This window comes from Cervus canadensis, chromosome 8 (genome assembly GCF_019320065.1).
Source record: "Cervus canadensis isolate Bull #8, Minnesota chromosome 8, ASM1932006v1, whole genome shotgun sequence".
NCBI lineage: Eukaryota > Metazoa > Chordata > Mammalia > Artiodactyla > Cervidae > Cervus > Cervus canadensis.
In genome coordinates, this window is record NC_057393.1 from 39954420 (window position 1) to 39972001 (window position 17582).

The window sequence follows — 17582 nt, forward strand, 5'->3', positions numbered from 1 at the left end:
AGCAAAATCTCTCCCAAATTCTTTTTCTGTTATGTGAATAGTGACTATTAAGGTGCTTGAAGAAAGCTGGCTCTGGCATCACTGCTGTGTTCCTTTCAGACTTAAGATTATTAAGAAGCCAAGGTTCCAACAAAGCACAGTTACCCTAGCAGTTAACCTTGGGCTGGGTCTCCGCAGTAGTCAACACCAGCCCTGTGGCACGGCGGGGTCTCCTGGCTCTCAAACCAAGAGGAAGGCCAAGATTTGCTGGTCTTCAGTGCTGATCATTCTCAGCCGAGTCGCCTCCTCTCCGCCCCCTGCAGGCCGACCAGGGAACTGCTCAGGGGCCGAGTAGGGCCAGGAGCGCGGAGCCGACAGCTCTGGCCCGCTGGGCTGTGGCGGCGGCTACACCGACTGCAGGCCGGCCACCCGGGCGCGGAGACCGCGGGCCATGGCGCGGGTGCTGATCGTGGGCGCCGGGCTGACGGGAAGCTTGTGCGCGGCGCTGCTAAGGAGGGAGGCGTCCAGTCCTCTGCGCCTCACTGTGTGGGACAAGGCCGGGGACTCAGGTGGGTCGTTTCCGGACGGAAGCCAGGGAAAGGAAGACCGGTGGGCACACTGGCTTGTGGTGTGGGCCTTCTCCGAGTAAGGATCGGGGAACACCCAGCAGGTCGGCGGGCGCCCGATCACGTGATCAGAGACTTCCGGCGCCCGGGACGGCCAAAAGAGTGGGCGCGAGTTGGGGCGGCGACCCAGGCCGGGCGGTGGGGCGGCTGGGGGCAGGGCGGGATCCCGGAGCACTTCCCTGGGAGGCCTGAGCGGCTGGGAGACATCCTGACTGGAGTTTGCAAAGCTTGGGCCTGCCGCTGTCGCCAAGAAGTGAATTTTTTTTTCCCCTGTACCCTGCTCTGTACCCTGGCAGCTTTCTTTAGATTATGAGAATCCTCCAGTGCCCATTGACCACGACTTTCCGAAAATCTGTCTACTTGAGAGAATCCTGTCACTCTCCTGAAACCTGACAGCAAGAGGGAAAGCATTCTCTGATTCATTCATTCTGACATTTCATTCATTTTGTTTTCTTTGGTCCGTTCATTCATTGCCTTCATTCAGATCAGTAAGTAGATGGAGCAGGCACAGTGCTGAAGGCTGCTGTATTCTTCATGTGTTCTTTTTAAAAGATATCTCACACCCCCAGACTGAATTGTCTCTGTTAATTACTTCCTAACAGCATTAGATGACAAAACCTTCAATTTAAAAAACGATTTTTTTAGATCTCTGGAATCTGGAGAAAACAAAATTTTAAAATGTATTAATTATTATGAAATCTAAAAGTAAAAAATTAAAAATGTGTTTTCTGAAACAGTTCTAAGTTATCCATTTTGGTATAACCTGGGGTGATCAGTGTTAATTGTGAAATATTCATTCTAATATATTAAGATATTTTCCTGGGGACTAATTCAAGGAGGAAGAATGACTACAGCCAGCAGTCCTCATAATCCACAGAGCACAGTGGACTTGGGTGCCCAGTATATCACCTGCACTCCTCATTATGCCAAAATACACCAAAGGTGAGTTAGTTGAAAGGAGTGGAATCAGTCTTCCTGGTTGAAGATGATAAAAGATACAAATCATCCATTTTTAGCAGAGTTAAACTTTGAGTCTTGTAATACAGTGAAATTATATCATCATCATTGATCATAGTATTAATAGCAATAAAAGATTTACATAAGTAAAGTGGGAAAACTGTAATACATGCCTCTCCAGTTGTTGTGAAGATCAGGTGAGATGTTATATGGAACATGGTAAGAGCTCAATAAATAGGAGTTAACTATGTTGGTGTTGAGAAAGAGGACAGATAACTGTGATGGAAGTCAAATCTTAACCAGATTTAAAATCGGTGTAGTGAATACCTTTCTGTTTATTTTCACTGACTTTAATTTTGAAATATATGAGAAAGTAGACCTTTGACTACAATCAGCAAAAGACTATGGATTCTCAAAATGTTTCCATTCTTCACCAAAATTATGTCTTATTAACACAAAACATATGTTGAGTTGTTTGTAAGAAGATTTCTAGTTTTTATTTAGGATTATAATCTCGAAGAATTCTTTGAAGAGAATTTAGTGTTTAGAGCTAAGTATAGCATATAGTTATGTTATACATTTTGATTTGTTTCAGTTTTTATGATGAATTGTTAGCTGGTGGCATTTTGAAGCCTCTGACCTCTCCTATTGATGGAATGGTGATAAAAGAAGGAGACTGTAACTTTGTAGCACCTCATGGAGTTTCTTCCATTGTTAACCATTATTTGAAACAATCAGGTGAGAATAAAATTTTCTCTTGCCTTCTTTTAAAGTAAGCATTTTAAACTAAAAGTTATACACATAATTAAATATTAATACTGTAAGGAAAGTTATAGATGTTCTCCTATGCACTACTCAATAGCTAGTTTTCTTCCCCTAAAGTAATCACTGTTTCCTATATATGCTTCCAGAAAAATGTTTCTGCATCTATCTCTTGCTCTATGTGACTGTCTCTATTTCCCTATTTATAGACGTTTGTATATGTTCTTTTTTAAAACATAGATGAGATTATTTTATATAAGCCATTCTATGCTTTATTTCATCTATGTTTATAATAAACCAATCTCTCCCTCTGTCTCTCTTATCTAGGTCTATGTCTATCCTATTGATACTATCTCTCTGGAGAACCCTGACTAATACATAATCATTGACTGAATCATATCTTTGGTCTATTTTAATATCAGCAAACTCAGGGTTCTTCATTCTTTTCAATGCCTGTTCAGTATTACATGGTATATGAATATCATTATTTATTTAACTGTTAACTTTCTGTTAAGTATGTAGATTGTTTGGGGAGTTAGGGATTATTTTGTTTTATGCTAGTACCAATATTGCTGCAATTTCTAACTCCGACATACTTTTGCAAGTATATCTGTAGGGTCAGTTCCTAACAGTATAGTTGGTGTGTCAATGGTTTGTGCATTTTTTATTGAACTAAGTTGTGCCATCTATTCCTATTAAGGAATCTGTCATCAATAGTAAATGAGAACATGTCTTTCTGTACATCTTGATATTATGGAAAATAAAATTTTTTGCCCATATGATGGGTTGAAATGATATTTCCTTGTGGTCTGATTTGCATTTACTTAGTTATGAGTGAGTTTATGCACCTTTGTTTTGCTAATCAAGTCTGTGCCTTTTTTTCTGTGAATGTTTTATAACCTTTGCCCAGTTTCTATGAGGATTTTCATTTGTTTTTATGTATATGACGAGTGTTTTAAAATCGACTTTTTTTTAAAGGATGACAAATAATCCTGGACGATTAATGATTTATCCTTTAAAACAGAAATAGACTTATTGATAAATCATAATTAAATGCCCAATTGAAGATCATTGAGGAGAAGTATAAGTTGAGACTTTATTTTATAAGCTATTTCTAGAATAATTACTGTTTTGGACTACATCAAGTATTACTTGGGCTTCCCTGGTGGCTCAGATGGTAAAGAATCTGCCTGCAATGCAGGAGACCTGGGTTCGATCCCTGGGTTGGGAAAACAGAGAAGGGAATGGCTCCCCAATCCAGTATTCTTGCCTGGAGAATTCCGAGGACAGAGGAGCCTGGCTGACTACAGTCCATGGGGTCTCAAAGAGTCTGGCACGACTGAGCGACTAAGCATAGCACAGCACAAATATTACTTATTGTGAAACCTGAGAATCCCAATACTGGGCATGAGAGAAGGCAGTGAGACTGAATATACAACATGAGGACACAGTAAATACCATTCCAGGCAAGGCCATTTCTTCATCTAGGATTCTGAATATTATGGTGTAGTCATCAGGATTTTCCAGAAAAAAACAAAACTGAAAGGATATATTTATACAGATAGGTAAATTTATTGTACAGAATTAGCTTATGTGATTTTGGAGGCTGGCAAGTCTGAAGATCTGCCGGGCGAATTGACAAGCTAGAGATCCAGGAGAGCTGATGGTTTAGTTTCAGTCCAAAAGCCGGAGACCGTGGAGAGCTGAAGGTACAGTTCCAGTTTTGGTGGCTGGCGAGCTCAACACCCACGAAGAGCAGATGTTTCAGTTCAAGTCTGAAGGTAGGAGAATGAAACAGTGTCCCAGTTCAAAGGCTATCAGACAAGAAGACTTTTTTTACTGGTGGGAGGGTCAGCCTTTCTGTTTTATTCAGGCCTGTGACTGATTGGATGATACCCACCTACATTAGGGAGGGCAACCTGCTTTATTCAGTCTACCAATTTAAATATTACTTTCTTCCAAAACACCCTCACAGACATACCCAGAATAGTGTTTGCCAAATATATGAGAACCTCATGACTCAGTCAAGTTGACACGTAAAATTAACCATCACAGATGGTGACACTATTTGTATATTTTGTAGAATGTCATCAGCTTCATATATTGCCACCATATAACTTAAAAAAAAAATCTCATTTCCCTCATGACTTTTACTTAACCCAAATTAGATGTACATACTTATTAGAATCTCCAAGTACTTACTAATCATATTATATATCTAGCCATCCATATATGCATATACCTATTCATTCAATAAACATTTGCTGAGTGCTTACTATACACTGTTTTAGAGACTAGTGATACAAGAACCAAAGTTCCTGCCATCATATAGCTAAGGGACAGTCCTTGAATACACCACACCTACATCCTTTTTGTGTTAGGTGTTTGGGGTAATATATGATTTTTGGTTTTCTTTTTCCAATTTTGCTTTGGAAACTCTTGGGAGAAGAGGTCATATTTCTTTGTAGCTCACATACAATCTAATGGTACCTGGTATATAGTAGGTAGGTATAAGTGAGTTAGATTTCTTATACATATATATACACACATATATGTGTGTGTGTGCTTAGTCACTTCGGTCATGTCTGACTCTTTGCAACCCTATGGACTGTAGCCCACCAGGTTCCTCTCCATGGCAAGAATACTGGAGTGGATTGCCACGCCCTTCTCCAGGGGGTCTTCCCGACCCAGGTATTGAACCCCATGTCTTTTACGTCTCTTGCATTGGCAGGTGAGTTCTTTCCCAATAGTGCCATCTGGGAAGCCCTATATATAAAAATACATATATTTATTCATTGTAGTTTAACCAATTCTTCCTAAAAACCTCTTTATACTTTGAATTTGTACAGTCTCTTGAGAGCATGAGTACTTTAGATTTTCTTATCACTATGTGAAATATTTAAGTAACTTTTAAAAAAGAATTACATGCTAATAGTTGAAAATCTGGAAAATAACAGAAAATTAGCAGGGAAAAGTGTCACAATAATATGTAAGTCAGTTGTAAGTTCATTCTGTGACATACTTTCTGCTTTTTTAAAAAATAATTTTTATATAATTGAGTTCAAGGCCTACATAATTTGAGTGTATATAAACTTTTTCTTAGTTTATTTTAATATTATCTTTGTAATGTTTCAAGAGGTCTTTCCACCTTCTACCCAGATCTATTATTAGAGGTTTTATAAACCATCTATACCATTCAAAATTTTATAATTATATCCCTTTGAAAAAGTGTTAGTCACTCAGTTGGGTCCCCATGGACTATAGCCCGACAGGCTCCTTTGTCTGTGGAATTCTCCAGGCAAGAATGCTGAAGTGGGTAGCCATTCCCTTCTGCAGGGGATCTTCCCGACCTGGGAATTGAACCTGGGTCTCCTGCATTGCACACGGATTCTTTACTGCCTGAGCCACCAGGGAAGCCCCTGTATCCCTTTAAACATTCTTTAAACTTCTTTAAATCTTTCTGCCTATAAATGGATCCTATCCTATTTTAGTATTTCCCCAATGAAAGTTGAGAGAGTCCCTGGAGTCAGAATGACCTGGATTCAAATTCACATTCTACCACCCTTTCCTAGCTGTGTAATATTAGGAAAGTGTTAAAATCTGTACTTAAGTTCTTTCATTGGAAACATGAGAGTGGTAACAATACCTACTGCAAAGTTTTGTGAAGAATAAAGGATATAATCTACCCATTGCCAATTCAAGCAAATAATAGGCCATATACTTAGAAATCTCTTGATAAATGTTAGCTTAAAAAATAATCTTAAATGAAGCTGATTTTTACATGTGCTCAGTGTATAACAACCCAAACTGCCAGGTCATTCCAGATTTACTTTACATTTGGGAATCAGTTGAGTTCACATCCCTACAATCTTATGATACAACCAGTTTTATTTAGTTTGCAACCAGACTTCCAAGGAAATTATCTGTAAGGAGTATGTCCAGCCAAGTATGCTTTAGAATAGGTTCAAATATCTAAAGCCAATATTTAAATAGACCAGTTTTCCAGAATGAGTGGTAAAGGGTAGGAGGAAATAGGCACATGTCACTTGTGTTCTGTTCTCACTTATTGTTTCATGTGTTCACATTAAGCTTATTACAGAGAAAATTATTTATTGGCATTAATTTTACCTACTTCCTGTTTTCCCAATTAATGCTGTCGTCTGAGTAAATAAAATGTGATTTTTCTATTTTTCTGTTTTATTTATTTATTTTTTGTTGTCATTGTTGTAGGAGTAGCAGAAATTCAAAAGAATAAAAACTACCTTATCATTTGTTAAAATCTATTAATCTGATGCTGTGTTAGGCATTTAGCATACATCATTTCTAATTATTATATAACCATTCATAGTAGTTATCATTATCCTCATTTACTAATGAGAAAAATGAGACTCAGACAAGTTAAGTACATTGCTTATAATGGCTTAACTAGTAAGTAAGACGCCAGCACTCTCTTTAAGCTGACTCTGTTGTCATGACCTTTTGAGGATCCCACGGAGGACGATGAGAAGGCCTCAGACCTCTGATTTAACATCTTTTCCTTCCTGGTTTTTCCCATACAGTTTGAGAGGATGCTCCCATCCCACCCTGGTTCAAGAGAACAGATTCATGGAGCCCTGCCCCTGGGCCCCCTCTTTCACTGATTAGTCCCTGCCCCAGGGGGAAGGAAGGGGCTACCAAGGAGTCTTGCCATATATTTCTTTATGCACTTGGGAAGATCAGTCACATGATGGTTCTTTCTGTGACATTTGGACAGTGATTAACCAAGCCCTTTTGCTTTTGAATAAGGCCCATATTATTAAATCATTCATAAGAGGATGAATTTAGTTTCTAGGACAGGGTGAGCAGCTTTTATTTGGTTTGGCCTTGTGGCTCAGCTGGTAAAGAATCTGCCTGCAATGTGGGAAACCTGGGTTCCATCCCTGGGTTGGGAAGATCCCCTGGAGAAAGGGATGGCTACCCACTCCAGTATTCTGGCCTGGAGAATTCTGTGGACTGTATGGTCCATGGGTTGCAGAGTCAGACACAACTGAGTGACTTTCACTTTCATTTTGCCACAGGAAGAACTATTGTTGTAATTATTTGTTTTTATTTTACCATCTACTTCAAAAAGGGACATGGACTAACAATTGAAAGTCAACATGGACAACATATTGGTTTGGCCAAAAAGTTCATTGGAATTTTCTGTAAGATGTCATGGAAAAGTCTGAACAAGCTTTTTGGCCAACCGAAATGATTTATTAGAAAAGATAGTTTAATTTGCAGATAACTATCAGCCAGTGTGACTTCTTTCTGGCAATATTTAATTTTATCATATTCTCCCTTTTTACTTTTGTGTTTATTTTCTTTCTAAAATTAATGTAAGGGAATTAAGCCTGGGCAGTTCTGTCTCAAAATGGCTCCTAGGCAGGTGATCATGGCACTCATCCATAACAGTGTCTTTCAGAGAGAAGGTAGAGGGTAACCTGAGACCTTGGTTAAGCACTCCGCAGTGAACTTTAAGCCATGCTTGTAGTTAGACACTGCTTACTGGTCCATCTCAGTAGTTCTGAACTGAAACCTGTTTGTAGGAAATTATTGGAGAAAGATAAATTTAGATGCTCTAACATGGAGGGGCTTCCTTGGTGGCTCAGACAGTAAAGAATCTGCCTGCAATGCAGGAGACCAGTTCTATCCCTCGGTCAGGAAGATCCCCTGGAGAAGGAAATGGCAACCCACTTCATTGTTGCCTAGAGAATTCTATGGACAGAGGAGCCTGGCAGGGTATAGTCCCGGGGGTCACAAACGGTCAAACATGACTAACACTTGTGACTAACAGTTTCTAACATGGAGGAAGGCAGGGGATAGGCATTGAATAAATACGTAACAGAAACCTGTTTGCCTTTGTAAAATGGTTAAAATTTCTTTGTAGTTTGATATCTTTGTAGCTATCTGTAGATTAAAAAAAATTTTTTATGAAATATATGCTGGGGAAACAGTGGTAAGTAAAACACATTGAACCTCACCTTTGTTAATGTAGAGCATAGTTGGAGGGAAAGACAAAAACTAATTTCATGCATATAAAAATGTACATAATAAATGCTAAGAAGAAAAAGTGAGAGTGTAATGAGTGAGCTAAAGTAATAGTACCTAAGCTAACGTGAGTCTGAAAAGAGTGAGAAAGGGGAGATGTGTCAGGAAAAGCATCTCTAAGAAACTAATGTTTTCATAGATACTTGAAAGGTGAGCAGGAGTGAACTAGGCCAAGAGCTGAGTGGTGAGAATTGCATGCAATGGACATATCAAGTTGAAACTATTCTCAAGTAGGAGGAAGATGGTGCATTTATGGAATGAAAAGGTCATTGTGACTGGAGGGTAGTAAATGAGGGAGAAAACAGTAGGTGAAGTTCAAGAGTAAGGCAGGGGCCAGATCATAAGGGGCTTTGTAAGCACTATTAAGATTTTATACTTAATCCTAAATACAGTGAGAAACCTCTGAAAAATGATATGCAACACAGGGACATGGTGACATTTACTAAGCTCAGACTGAACATTTTTATGTAGTTTTCTGGCTATTTAAAAATGATCTTCCAGAGCCTTAGATTTGGTCGTGTGGTCCTTTCAAAAGTTATTAGTTACTTTCACGAGGAAATGCTACTTTCCCAGAAACTTGAATCATCACAATTGGAAAGGAAAACTTCCTGGCTAGAGCAGGTATACCACTGCCCCTAATTCTTGGAAAATACTGTTTTTGAGTGGCTTTGCCAGTTGCAGTGTTAGATTTCTGTCTATTTATCTACCCACCGTGGTTCTCACACTTTAATGTGCATGGTAACAAAGCCGGAGGCTTCTTAAATGCAGACTACTAGACCTGATCCCCAGATTCTGATTCAGGTCTGAGTTGGGACCTGAGAATTTGTGTTTCTAGCAAGTTCCAAGGTGCCTCTGGTCTGAGGTCCACACCTAGAGAACCACTGATATTTATCTTGCAGAACACTTCGGGACCACTGGGATATATGTCTAAGGCATTTGACTGGATATGAAGAATTTCTGTTAAAAGTTAGTGTAGTTCAGTTCTCTTAACCACACCCTCCTACTGACCACCAAAAGCAAAACCAATGTAATGCTGTTTTCAAAGGAATATTATGTGAAAACACAACTGAATAAAGTTTATAAAGTTAGTTGACTTACTTGAAGTCTGGATCAGGGCCAGGACTAGAGAGAGAGAGACACGTGAGGCAACCAAGTCAGGGGAAAGACGTCCTAAAGGAACTGAAGAGAGGAAAGTGGAGCCGCTCTGGTTGGAGTCAAGGGAATGGTGGGTGTGAGTTCAAAGCACCAATTATTTGCACCTTCCCTGAAGAGGGTCCTTAGAGAAACCCTCAGGCAAGTTGGAATGCTATTTACAAACCCTTGCTCTAATTCTTTGAACAGAAAGACTCTAATTGCCTCAAAGAGATTGAGGGCATCGGTCCTTCTAACATATTTGCATTTGATTTTTAAAACTTGTAATTACTATATTGTAGAGTTATTCAAGGGAATATGAAAGATATAAAGGTGTATGAGATCTAGAGACCTGACATGGAGGAGCCCTAGAGTATTTGGGGATTGATGAGACATGTCTAGGGCTTCCCAGGTGGCACCAGTGGTAAAAAGCCTGTCTGCCAGTGCAAGAGATGTGTAAGAGATGCGGGCTCCATCCCTGGGATGGGAAGATCCCCTGCAGGAGGGCATGGCAGTCTACTCCAGAATTCTTGCCTGGAGAATCCCATGGGCAGAGGAACCTGGTGGGCTACAGTCCATAGCGTTGCTAAGAGTCAGACACGACTGAAGCGACTTAGCAAGACATATCTAAAACATAGAGATACTTTGAATCAGTGTCCGAGTGAGTGGTAAAGGCAGTGATTATGGAGATGAGAAGGTTCACACTGCGCTAGAATAGCTACGGAAAGGGAGCTTCATGCCAAGGTTGGACTTAAGCTGGATTCTTAGTAGTTAGGAATATGAGATGTCACATGCAATGATGGACAGGATCTTTTAGTGTCCTTTTTTCCCCTTTATTCCATTTTCATTTATTTCCTTTCTATTCATGAGGCCAAATAAAAGTAGATTTGTTTTAAAATGAAAGTTTTCTGAAAACTAGAATGTGAGGTAAGAATTGTTATACCAAGGGGACTTAATGATACAATTATATTTTCCTAACTTTCAGTTCATAATTCATTCTCTTAAACAAATATTGGTTAAATACCTCTGTTCCCAGTACAATACTTTATATACTATATGCTATACATAGAAAAAATGAGTGTAAACTCATGGAGCTTACAAATTAAAAGGGGATAAAATATCAATCATATAAGTACTCAAATAATTATTAAAATATATTTGTGATAAGTGCAAAGAAGGGAAAAGAGATGAGAGGATATTCCAGATTGTATTTTTCTTAATTTTGATTCTTAATTAAGATAATTAATCTATTGATGAGACTTGGATTTTGCTTACAGAGTTACTTTTTCAGGTTTAATAGGGAATATTGATATTTTTAATAAGGAATATTACCAGAGAGAAGAATCCTTAACACCTTTACTAAGATGTATACTTGCTCTACCAAGATAGTGATCTTTATAGTCAGAAGGATATGGATTTAAATCATGGCATGACAATTCTAAATCTGTTTCCTTTTCTGTGAGATAAATTAGTATAATGTACATCTAGTGTTTGGCATAGCCTTGGCATACAGTAGATGATTAATGAAAGATCACCATGGTTACTGTTGTTATTAACTGTAGTAGTATTTTTTCCCCCAGCAGGCAATGACAGGGAAGTCTAACAGTACCAGAAGGGAGGGAGTCCCATTACGTGAGATAGAAAGTGAAGCCCAGGAAGCTGTAGGAGATGAACTTCACATTCTACTCATCTGAATGGATCCAGTTTGTGACTTCTCTTCCCCCTCATTCATGTGGAAAATCCCAATTATGTCAGCATGATTTTGCTTTTGGAACAGGTGCCGATATCTGCTTCAGACAACGTGTGACCCAGATCAATTTGAGAAACAACAAGTGGGAAGTCTCCAGGGAAACGGGCTCCTCTGAGCAGTTTGATGTCATTGTCCTCACGATGCCTGCTCCTCAGATTCTGCAGCTTCGAGGTGACATCACCAACTGTGAGTCTCAGCCTGCGCTGTTAACCTCAGGGACTGGGCTTTCTCTGATTTGAGTGAATTCAGCTTAACTGTCTTAGCAAAGGGTAGATATGGGTTCTACTGATTTGCATGTTCTAAAAACAGATAATATGGCCTGGTTCATGGTGCTAGTCTCGGTCAAACTGCAATCCAGATTTTTTTTAAAAAAATTAAAAATCGAGTATTTCTCTTTTTGTTCTTGTCTTTAAGAAGTATTTTTGAGGAAGATATAGTAGTTTGACCCAAAAGAAGAACAGTCTCTTTGTGGCTATTCTGGAAAAAAAGATTTTTATGATGTAAACATTGATTATGTGACAAACATGGTAAACTTTATCTTGAATTGTTCCTGAGTGTGAGTCTCAGGTTCTTCCCTGACTGAAATTTGTTGGACTCCCCCTTTACCTAACTTCTCCCACTTCTTTTCGTAAAAAACAGCTTTGAGACTAATTCACATACTAAACAACCCATCCACCTGAAGTGTGTATTTCAATGGTATTTATTTCAGATATCCAATGACATGAAACCATTCCCACAGTCAATAGCTCTCACTTCCATCCCTCCATCTTCCATCCCTGCCCCCAGCTCTAAGCAGACAGTAAGCTAGTTTCTGTCTATAGAGTTCCCTGTTACCTGGATTCTCAAGAAGAGCTTTTCTATAAGCTCTGCTTTGCGTCTACCTGTGCCAGGTTTAACTGATTATTTCCCTGACCTTCATCGTGTTTTGAGTGAACCTGATACATAAAAGTCATTGATTTCTGGATGATACTTCATATTGCCTTGAATTCCATGAGTTGAAACAAGAGAGAGTCTGGTGATGGTGGCAAGACTTCAAGGATGTGACATGCCTGTAGCTTTTGACTTTGTTGAGTGACTGAAGGTGACATTGGATTTGATTGAGAAATGGCCTTTTGTCACCATTGGAAAGAAACCTGGCAATAAGTATGGTTTATAGGTCTTAGATTTAGAACTGTAATAGAGCTTGTTCTCTGAGGAAGAATGGAGCTGGATATTTCATCTTGAAAGCAGTTTGAGTATCAGTTCTACCATGCAGTAACAATGTATAGCTTCTTTTCTAGTATAGTGTGAGATAGGAATATAAAAAGGACTGGAATATTTATTAGATGGCTATAGGCAAGCTAGAAAACTAACATCAAAGATCTCTTTCATGCATCTATATCTAGTGTGCTACCAAAGTCACTTTAAAGTAGGGTGATTTATTGTCATGGATTCTGTAAAAATTGAGTTGATTTTGAGACAGTGTTAAATAACATATTGTAACTTTTAACTAAAACATGGTTATTGGTCAATGTATTCAGTTGTATTATAAATTGCATATTCCAATTTTTAAAGCTATATAGCTTTGCATGTAATGAGAGACCCGTTAGTGATGCATTTTAAAAATATTTCTCAATATTTGTATTAAATGACATACAAAGTATCACAACATGACATAGACTGAGTCCTAAGATGTTCAAGGGCCTGCTAATCAATAATTTTATTTAGATCATCTGTTGTCTTATTTTTTGAGTAGCTGAACTGTTGTTGGGCTGAGAGAGATAACTTAACTCTACTAGTACTGTATTGCTGGTTTCCTGGGGTTTGGGAAGGTGAATTTTGCTTTATGAATTTTTGATACTATATTATTTGATTCATAATATGTTTCCATTAAAATTATACCCTTTAATTTAAATTCTTTCTTTAGTGTCATTTTTATTTTATTTTGCTTTCACATAAACCTTGACTGATAAGTAAGATGATTGTTCTTTTATTTTCATTTGTCTGGTACATCCTTTTTACTTTAGCCTTTTGGAGATATTTATTTTAGAAGTACTTTTTTATTTGTTTATTTTTGAGTCCAGTAACTTCATAAAGATATATCTTATTGTTAATAGCTTTGTGTCAGTTTTTCACAGACTGTCTTACTTGTTTTTTATTTGAAGATTCAGCTTTTCCCTTATTTTCAGCTCAGTTTCCTTTTAGTACTTAAATAATGATTTATCTTTGTTCCATTTATTACGATCCCAGAGTATCTTAAAAAATTCAATACACAAATATCTGCCATTTGTCTCAACTCAGTTTCAATTTTGATCTTTCTGTTATTTTTTACTTTCTATTTCTAGCCTTCCTCTATGTCATCCATGTTGCTTCCAAATGTATTCCTTTTGCTCCCTTCCTTGAGATATTGTTTTAAAGAGGTCATAGATTTCTTCACTGTTTTTAGGTCATTCATTGCCTGAGTATTTGTTGAACTAATCTGCTTCCTAGGAAAATATTTTCTAATGTCTTTTCCTCAGCTTATTTGTTAGGGTCTGTTATGTTCTATTGTCTTCCTTTCCTCTGCATAGGTTCCTGCCTAATCGTTATTCATCTTTAAATAGGGCCATTTCTATCAATTTGAAACAGTGTTGTCACAGAAGACCAGACATTTCAGTTAAAGTATGTTCCATAAATTTTGTAAATACCTATCTGTGAACTGTTAAATGCTAGTGATCATTTTATTTACTAACATGGAAAGATTTTGAAATATTTTTAAGTTAAAAAGGATAAAAAGATGCATCGCTTTTTCTTCTGTGTCTACCAAAAATAGTTTAATAGCACTGTTACTGCTTCAAGATGGTTTTCATTTTCTTTATCATAATTTTTTGAACAGTCATAACTTTAAAAATAAAGGTAGTTTACTGTTACTATAAAAAATGTATAAAAAATGTAATGTTTACACCATTTTAAAAGTGTATCATGCTGAAAAGGAAATAGATCTCTTTTTCCTTTTCTGTTTTAGTGGTAGGAAACACAGGCTCTTTAGGGGTTTCCCAGGTGGCTCAGTGGTAAAGATCTGCCTGCTAATGTAGGAGACACCAGGGAATCGAGTTCAGTCCCTGGGTTGGCAAGAACCCCTGGAGGAGGAAATGGCCACTCACTCCAGTATTCTTGCCTTAAAAATCCCATGGACAGAGGAACCTGGTGGGCTACAGTCTGTGGGGTCCTACAATCTCTGGGACCCCAAAGATTTGGATGTGATAAGAGCGAACATATAGGCTCTTTGTGATGAAAAAATTTAAGAATGATTGACTTAGTACTTTTGACTGAGGGCAAGGATCTTTGGGGTGTCGTTCCAGCTCAGTTCAGAATTGGCCTTCATGCAAATAATTCTGTGTTTACTTCGTTGTTATGAAATAACCCACTCTAGCAGTAAAGGTTAAAAACAGAATGTCCTAACATGACCCTTGAATACCTGTGGGTCTAAAACAAAGGGATTAAAAATACATGATTTCTCTTTATGTTATAAATCTCAATAAGGACCTCGGTATGAGAAATTACTGTCATCTCTCTGTTTTTGGAGAACCTTAAACAGTGTTGCTTGCTTGTTCAGTCAGTTCAGTTCAGTCTGTCAGTCGTGTCTGACTCTTTGTGACTCCATGGACTGCAGCACGGCAGGCCTCCCTGTCCATCACCAACTCCCGGAGTTTATTCAAGCTCAGGGCCATTGAGTCGGTGATCCTTGCCAACCATCTCATCCTCTGTCATCCCCTTTTCCTCCCGCCTTCAATCTTTCCCAGCAGCAGGGTCTTTTCCAATGATTAGTCATCTTCAATGTTTATGGAAGACCTCTATTTACAAAGCTATCTATCGCCATCTAGTGGACACAGTATATATTGCAGTTTCCCTCCAAATTTTTTAACTCCAGAGAACTGGGGGCTTCCCTGATGGCTCAGAGGGTAAAGAATCCGCCAGCAATGCACGAGACACAAGTTCCATCCCTGGGTCGAGAACTATGAGTAAGACTGAAATATAGGCTATATATATAATTATCTGTAATATAATTCACAAACTCCATTCACACAAGGAAATAAATTTAGGCCCATGATAATTAACTAACTTACCCAAAAGTTTATAAATATTAGTGACAGAACTAGGGCTGTGCTACAGGTCTCACATTCTTGCCGACCTGTGTCTCTGGATTCCTTTGTTCTTGTCTTCTCATTCTCTCTGTCCCTCTTTCTCAATCATGTCTACTCGTAGAATCAATATAGAGCCATCTCTAACCTGAAAGACTTCCCTTTGGATTACAGCATGGTCTGGATTTTCCCTTATCTATTTCCCCCTTTCCCTATTTTCCTTTTTACAGGAAAAACAGAGCTAGTGTTTTTGGCAGTTAATTATTACATTCTCCCACTTGGGAGAATAAGGAAGCTTTATGCACGATATAGTGAATGTCTTGTGATTCATGATTTGCCATCTGGTTGTGGAATGGCAACCCACTCCAGTATTCTTGCCTGGAGAATTCCATGGACAGAGGGGCCTGGCGGGCTACAGTCCATGGAGTCTCATAGAGTCGGACACAACTGAGCAACTAACACTTTCACTTTCACTTTATAACTGTGCTACTCTCTATATATTAATATTATAGAGATTAACTCACTTGATCCTCACAACGCTTCTAATGGCTATAATTTCCATTTCTGGTGGTGATGGTGAGATGTGAGCCTTAGTAGTGTGATTTCAGGGCCCATACACATAACCACTTTTAGACACAGTGTCTTAGACCTTGCTATTACTGATTGTTTCCTGTACTTGTGAATTCCCACAATGTCCTGCTCATTCTTGTTCACCATGTTTCTCAAACTTTCCTTAATGAACACTGTGAGTTAAAAAAATACTTAAGGGGCTGACAAAGGTCTGTATAGTCAAAGTATGGTTTTTCCAGTAGTTGTTTATGGCCATGAGAGTTGGACCATAAAGAAGGCTGAGTGCCAAAGAATTGATGCTTTTGAACTGTGGTGCTAGAGAAAACTCTGAGAGTCCCTTGGACAGCAAGGAGATCAAAGCAGTTAATCCTAAATGAAATCAACCCTGAATATTCATTAGAAGGAATGATGCTGAAGCCGAAGGCCCAATACTTTGGTCACCTAATGCAAAGAGCCAACTCACTGAAAAAAAGACCCTGATGCTCGGAGAGATTGAAGGCAAAAAGAGAGTGGGGTGGCAGAATATGAGATGGTTAGATAGCATCATTGACTCAATGGACATGAGTCAGAGCAAATTCCAGGAGCTAGTGAAGGACAGAGGAGCCTGGCGTGCTGCAGTCCATGGGGTTTCATAGAGTTGGACACGACTTTGCGACTGAACAACAACGAGGGGCACCTTTGAGAAGATTTTGATTCTTACTCTTTGGATTGAGCCCAGGAATCTGTATATTTAACAGGTACCCTTATGGGAGTTTTTTCTTCCCAGTTAAGCCTGTTTGGCACAGTCTGCCCTATCATAGTACTCCTCAGATTTTATTGTGATACTTATTTTTTCAGTAAGTGTCTTCCCCACTAAGCCATAAAATTCAGAGGAAACGGCTCCTATAGACCACTCCATCCCCACCCAGCATCAAATACCATTTTGCATACAGACCCACCATGTACTATGCTCAGTCATGTTTGGCTCTTTGAGACCCCACAGACTGTAACCCACCAGGCTCCTCTATCCATGGGATTTTCCAGGTAAGAATACTGGAGCGGATTGCCTTTTTCTCCTCCAGGGGATCTTCCTGACCCAGGGATCAAACCGTGTCTCCTGCGTCTCCATGCAGACCCACACATCATAGTTATTGTTCAGTCAGTATCTGCCAAATGAATGTCTCTTTTATTTCCAAACTTGATTATACGCTCCTAGAAGTCAGTGAATCTTAGAGTCTACCGGTTCTGGCTTGGGCCCTGGTTAATGATACTAGGATAAAAGCGTGAATGTCAGTAGATCATGGAATTTTAGGATTAGGAGGAACTTTGAGGCTAATTGCTTCTTTCACCCTCATGAGCAATTTAAGACGTCATCAGTCCTGTATCAGTTCATATAATGTATTAGGGGCTGGACAGGGTGGTCAAGAGAAAAGGAAACACCTTTCAAATATCATTGTTTTGATTTCATGTTTCCTACACATTTAAAGGGGGCTTCCCTAGTGTCTCAGCCATAAAGAATCTGCCTGCAATGCAGGATATGCAGCTTCAATCCCTGGGTCAGGAAGATCCCCTAGAGGAAGGTACAGTAACCCACTGCAATATTGTTACCTAGACAATCTCATGGACAGAGAACCTGGAGGGCCACAGTCCACGGGCTTC

The 17582-nt window shown here is 38.9% G+C and overlaps 1 protein-coding gene across 8 annotated transcripts in view; it reads left to right on the forward strand.

Moving 5' to 3' along the window:
* The first annotated feature begins 209 nt into the window (after positions 1-209).
* The window catches only part of RNLS (renalase, FAD dependent amine oxidase), a 301302-nt gene continuing 283929 nt past the window's right edge, over positions 210-17582 (forward strand). For all 8 annotated transcript variants that reach the window (XM_043476086.1, XM_043476088.1, XM_043476090.1 and 5 more), the window contains exons 1-4: positions 210-548; positions 1442-1547; positions 2158-2300; positions 11302-11460. In XM_043476086.1, the coding sequence (XP_043332021.1) occupies positions 431-548; positions 1442-1547; positions 2158-2300; positions 11302-11460 (526 nt within the window). In that variant the 5' untranslated portion in view covers positions 210-430. The remainder of the gene's footprint in view (positions 549-1441; positions 1548-2157; positions 2301-11301; positions 11461-17582) is intronic.